Raw genomic sequence first — 6,403 nt, 5'->3', positions numbered from 1 at the left:
CCCTGCCGGGGGCGAGGGAGCGGCCGCGGGGGGATGCACCGCGTTGCCGCGCCGCCGATGTGAGGGAAGGGGAGCGGCCCCTTCCCCGCCAGCCCCGGGCCATGGCGGCCCCCGGTAGGTGCCGCGGCTGTCGTCCCGGGAGCCGCGGGGAAGCGGCGGGGCTTCTCCGCCCGGTCGTGCTGCGCGGCGGCGGCGCCGCCGGGGTGCGCTGCCCGCGCTCTGCCCCGCTGTGCTCCGGCGGGCCGGGGCTCTCCGCAGCTGCCCCGCGCCGAGGTGCCGGTAAGCGGAGCGTAGCGGAGCCCTGCCCGCTCCTCCTGCGGGGCGGTGCCGCGGCGCGGCTGTGCGCGCCCCTGGCGCTCTGCTGCTGGGGAAAGGGGAAGGGGGGTCCGCTCTCCGAGTTTAGGGAACCCTGGCGTTCTTCAGAGCAGCGGTGGCTCCTTCGTTCGTAGCCGGGCTGCAGCGCTTTCCAGCTTGCCTTGCTTCACTTGTTTGGAGCTCAGGGCAGCTGCTGGCAGAGCTCTCCTGCGTCTTAAATGCACTTCGGCTTGGCAGATCAGCGAGCTCTGAGGGAGGGTGTTCTGTAGAGTAATTTGCCCATATCCGCCTTAACCACTTGCATGTTTTTCTGTGATGTTTTATAAAGAACTCAGTTCTTCCTAAATACGACTTTATACTTCAGCACCACTTCCTTTTGGGGGTATGACTTGGTGCCCCTTGCCAGAGTGGCACAGGATCACAAGTTGAGCTAGTTTGCCGTAACTGAAAATGTTTTAGCTAACATATGTGCAGGTTAAACTACCTAGACTAGAGCTGCAAATCAAGGGGAGAGAGGTTGAGACTGTGTTGTGTAAGTCTTCCTAATGACCAATTTTCAAGTTCCTCTACTTGCAGAGAAGTGTATGGGTTTTATCTAAAAAAGGAAAAAACGTGCCATTCTCAGGGTGTGAAGTAACATTTGCGTTTCATTGACGCGTATCTCCTTGTGATGTAAAAATAAGCTAAACGGAGGCCTCGGGAGACTTGTGGGCAAAACTACTTTTCTCCTTATAAACAGAAGGTGATTTCACAGAGACCCTTAAAAATAGAACAACTTTACATTAACGTATCGTAATGCAAATCTCTTGTTCCTCTCTGTGAAGTTTGGTTTGCAGAAATTTTATCTACTTTGATTCTGCTATTTCCTCTTGCTTCTTTGCAGCATTTTATTTAAAGTGAAGGTTTTCTATTCCAGTCGAGGTAAGAAGTCTCACTAGAATGTTAATTATTATTGCATGTGATCACTATTACTTTGCATCCCATGAATGTAGAGAATGTGTTTATTTCATCATACATCACTTAAATACGTACACTTCAGATACTGAAATGTGGAAGGTGCTGAGGACTTCTCTTAGTGGCCCACCAGCAGTTTCTATCACCTTCTGGAAGTGCTCTCTCTTTTAAGAATTTATTAAGACACATTGAGTTGGGTTTCCTTTATACTATAGACAGTTGTCTTTCATGAAGTGTGAATTCCCATCTATCAAGGATTGGTTTTTTGGACAGCAATATTTCTGTATCCTCCATAGATACGAATCCCAAAACACACTGGAACAGGTTATGTAATATCTTTCTTATGAAGTCAGAATTGGAGGTGGATTTTTTCTAGCAGATGAAAATAAATTGCTTGCCACTGTGTATGATCATCTGAGTGGGAGTAAAGGATTTAGTCTCAGTTTTTCACCTGGTCTGTGGACAATGAGGAGTCATGATCTACTTATGAGAGGTATGTGAAAGATGACACAGAAAAGCTGTGTATTATTACAGGCCCTGAATATTCTTTATGGGACCCACAAGTATAATGGAAAACTTCATGATCTGTAAATTGAAAAAGGGTCAAACCTTTTGGCTTATGGAATGAAATAATAAATAATAACAGTTGATAATGTAAGATGTAGTCTTACCCAGAGCTAACATGCCAACTTCCCACAGTATTCTTTAGCTATTTTAGTGCTAATCAGAACCTTATGATCGGCCATAAACCACTATTGCGTGTTTGCTCTGAACTTGAAGATCATCACCTTACTACTTGCAGACGTAGTTTGGAGATGAGCCTGATTTGTTTGCTTCTTAGATAGGGACTGTGAAGATATGACATGGTCATGCATACTTCTCTTGCCATGAGCATAGGTGATTTTTATTGAATTGTTTCATCCTCTTCCATTCTGTGTGCAGTTTGTAAGCTAGGGAAAGCTTTGTATCATGTTGTTTGTGCTGTTTAATCTGTGGGGCTTGCACTTCAATTGTAGGTCTTGCCATTTCTGCGGTACTGGTTTGTAATCTCATCAGTTTGTTATCGTTCCTGTATAATGAAGTGTGCAGCTAAACACTGAAGAGGCAGTTACAGCTGTAAAGCAATCCAAAGGTTATGGTTTATCAACGCAAACTGCAACAGAACTGCACCTTCATGATTTTCCATGAAATAAATAAATATGCCCTGCATTACTGTTAGTGCTGACATTTTGTAAACAGAGGCAAAAGTATTTTTAATACTCTAAGGAATCCAGTTACAAGGTATTGTTAAAATTTAAACTAGATCCCACCTGAAAGTGGGAAAGATAGTCTTGTGCCAGCCAACCATTTTTCTTCATCTTGCTATCGTATATAGTGTTCATATATTTCTTCCTTTAATTGAAGACTTCATTGTGTTTATTTTTCCAAAATGAACCTGTCAAAAGCATTGTTAAAGCTTTCATCTAAGGGCAGAGTTTAAGGAAATAAAATATTTGGTGTTCACCAAAGGATTTCCCTATATGTATACAACAGGCAGAGTATACATCGTGTTTTGAACTGTGCTCTGTGAGTTTTTCTGATGTGTGAAGAATTGTGAAAAACCTCCCTGAAATGTTCTGTATTCTCCATTTGTTACACTTTTCCCTGAGGACTGGGCAGTAGTTGGTGCCGCAAAAGGAGCTATTTGGTTAGACAAATAATAGCGTCATCCAGGAAGGATAGTCCTGTGTCATCCTTCTTTTAAAAGAGAATGTTGCAATTGAAGTTGTTTCTAGATTTTTCTGGGTTTTTTTGGAAACAGTCCTAATGCTGACTTAAGCTGATTTAGCTCTGCAAGACCCACTTCCAGTATTTTTGCTTATGAACATAGAGCATTACTTTAGCTCTACAAGTGGAGTCAGTAGTTTTATTTCCCAGTTCTCGTTTTAGGGGCATTGTTCCTTGGTTTCTTGTATATGTGTAAAAGGCTGTAGGAGCTGAGGTAAGAAGGCCTGAGGAGAGCTGGCACAGCTCTGTTAAGGGGAACGGTGCTCTTGTAGAGCAGTGCTAGCTAGGAAATCAATACCTTTCCTAAACACTAGTTGAAGTTCCTTCCTGCTGGATGCAAAGGTTGCATTGCTCTGGCAGGGAACTTGCAGTAAGTTTGTCAAGTTTGCATCCTTTATTTACATATTGGAGAAGGGAGGGATTCCTGGATACTTAGTGCCCCTGCAGTGCAGTGCATGTTTAAAGTCAATGGGTCTTCCACCCTGTCTCTGAGCACAGCTGCTTCCTTTAATTGAAAGGTTGGAGAAGGGCCTGTTGTCTCACAGGTATAGCTGTGGAAGCTCTGTGCTTCTTAAAAGTGAATGATAGGATTAGATGTTCCGTTTTACAGAATGTTAAAATGCCCAGGAGGCCACTACTGATTTTTTTCCAGAGGCTGGAGGTGGGACTGCTGCCAGAGAGCACCAGGGTAGGACTTCAGGAGCTTTGGGCACACCTCAGAGAGTCATTGTGTGGTCTCCCCATCTGTTGAGGTTGGGCTCAGTGGGCCATGGTGCAGTGCATGGGCTCCATTCTCAGCAGACAATTGTGCTGTCCTTTCCCACTGTACTGCATGTAAATCAGTACAGGGCAGTGGAAGCAGAAGTCTGTGGTACATCTCCTTTTCTAGAATAAAACTTGAATTCTGCTGTGTTTTCATGTTTTTGTTCATGTGATTCTGTTGTCTTTGCCAGGTGGTGGTCAGCCACCATCAGTGATATTTTGGCAATAGTGGTGTGCTCGCTGGTGTGAAAGCCATCATCTTTCACAGCAGTTCTGCACTCTCAGGATTTGAGTCCTGAGAACTCTGCTTTATGAATTTGCTGGACCGTCTCCTTTGGGAACGCTGTCTCCTACAAGCCTCCATCTGGGGTTCAGGAGCTGTATTCACTCACAAATATGCAGCTGTCCTAGTGAATATGTCAGCACTGTACTGTCCATGTTCTCCATAGCTAGGATATCATCCTTTCACTGCTAGAGACTTCCTTGTTTATGCAGGTAACTAACACTACTGGTCAAGCACCGAGCACATCTCCATTCTTTACTTCTCTGCTGTATCACTTCTGCTAAACTATAGTTTAATGCTGCTAACTGTATAGTTTAGGGCTGCGGTCCCTCAGCCTAGACATTGTTTCAGCCTTAATTTCTTAATGAAGGTTCTGGGGAAGGTGGTAGAACAAAGTCTTCAGAGGCCGTGCAATTTTGGTTGAATTTTTCTAAGGTGACTGCAAAACTGTCATCTTCAGTTCTGCTAAATTGACTCTGCAGATCCTCCTTTTGGATGCCAAATTTTAGGTATTGTTCTCTGATTTAATTGGAAAAATTTGCCTTTGCTTGCTTCATGATGGAGATGGGTTGAAAATGTTGACATTTCTAAAGAGTCAAACTGGAATTAGAAGAAGACAATGTGTTAACAAGATTTTAAATGCTCAGCTCTGAAATTTAGCATGGGACCTGAGCTGTAAACCTCAATTTTGGGTAAACTTCTTCACAGGTAAATGGAAAAATTAAATTTAGACTTAAAAGTTTCCTTGAGATTGGTGGGAGAGCACTGCATCATGTCATACTGGTTAAATTTGCATCTGCTCTTCTTAGCAAGCTGGTAACATTTTTAAGTGCTTTTGTTCCAGAGCACAGAAATGCATGAATCATGAATAGAGTAAGTTGAAGCTGTCTCTAGAGAATTACAGAAGAGGTCAACTTTGATGAGCATATTTTGGTCTGTGTTATGGCCACCACTATTGTATTAGTTCTTTCCCTCTGAAGAGAGTGTTTGTCATTCCAAAATTGTTGGGAAAACTTTCTGTGACAGTTTTGAGGAAGGACTTTAGCATGGCTTTGCGAAATGTCTGAAGCCTGAAAGACAGAGTGGCTGTGCTGTGAGCACTGGGGCTGATGTTCCCTTAGTTGCATGCATACTTTGCAGGCAGTTTGCTTTCTGCTGCAATGAGAGCAAATACCTAACACCACGGGGGGCCATAGTGACTTCCTGTAAGTATTGTGTGACCTCATTTAAATAAAGGACTTTGTTATTTTAGGTGTGCTATTTGGTGTATGCTCCACTTGGGCATGTAATGATCTGCAGTTGTGTTGCAGAGATCCTATAATTGCCTAAAATTATTGTAACTTTGTGTGAAGGTGAACTCCCCTTTTCAAGCTAGTTTGCTTTGAAGGTCTGGTTTTTGTGGCTTTTTTTTTTTCCTATCAGAATGCTTTAAATCTGTAAATCTATGTATAGTTTGTTTCACTTGAAACTACATAGGAAGTGCTCTTCTTTGTATAAAGCATTTCTCTTTATATATAAAGAATGAAAAAACTACTTAAATTTAGTGGAGTAGATGCGAGTAGGAGTTCATTCACCCTTAGAATTGCTTTGTGGCTCAAAACAATCACCTCACTTTGGATAGAACTACTGTTCTTTTGAAATGCTTTGTAGTTTCTGACAGGAATTATAGGGACAGTGCTTTGGGGTTTTTTGTGGCAAAGCTGTGGGTCAGTTCATGGTTTAAATTTAATCCTTTTCCCTGTGATCATCTTGCACCTGTACAGGAACCCCTGGAGAATATGATGTACTGATTGTGTATGCAAGTGACGCCACTGAATGGTGTCAGTACCTCCAGAACCTCTTCCTCTTTACTCGGCACATTCGAAAGCATCGGATTCTGAGCTACCAGCTGGAAGACAACTCCACCATCTCCCACCAGGAGCTGGACCTGTTCAGCCGAAGTCGGAGTATCATCCTTTTGCTTTCTGCTGAGCTGGTGCAGAGTTTTTATGTCCCTCACATCCTGCAGAGCCTTCAGGAAGCTTTATGGCCCCCGTGCAAAGTAGTCAAGCTGTTCTGTGGTGTTACAGACTGTGACGACTATTTGACCTTTTTCAAGGACTGGTCTCAGTGGCAAGAACTCACAAATGATGATGAGCCTGATGCTTACCTTGCAGCTGTCGAGAAGGCTATTTCAGAAGGTAAGACCATAGCGAGGAGTTTCTGGTTGGAGGAGGGAGATACATGATACTGTTTATTCTTATTTTAACACTGGTAATGTGCTTTACTTAAAGAGCAAACTAAAGCAAATTGTCCAAACCTTGTAAACTATAAAGTTACATA

The 6,403-nt window shown here is 43.3% G+C and overlaps 1 protein-coding gene across 1 annotated transcript in view; it reads left to right on the top strand.

The window, feature by feature from the left end:
• The window catches only part of PIK3AP1 (phosphoinositide-3-kinase adaptor protein 1), a 38,542-nt gene continuing 32,139 nt past the window's right edge, over window positions 1-6,403 (top strand). Inside the window, exons 1-2 of the mRNA XM_082286611.1 lie at window positions 1-114; window positions 5,845-6,261. Of these exons, the coding sequence (XP_082142737.1) occupies window positions 102-114; window positions 5,845-6,261 (430 nt within the window). The 5' untranslated portion in view covers window positions 1-101. The remainder of the gene's footprint in view (window positions 115-5,844; window positions 6,262-6,403) is intronic.

The sequence above is a fragment of the Coloeus monedula genome (assembly GCF_965178545.1).
Source record: "Coloeus monedula genome assembly, chromosome: 8".
Taxonomy (NCBI): domain Eukaryota; kingdom Metazoa; phylum Chordata; class Aves; order Passeriformes; family Corvidae; genus Coloeus; species Coloeus monedula.
Note: the sequence above shows the minus strand (reverse complement) of the source record. Positions and strands in the feature narration are given on the sequence as shown.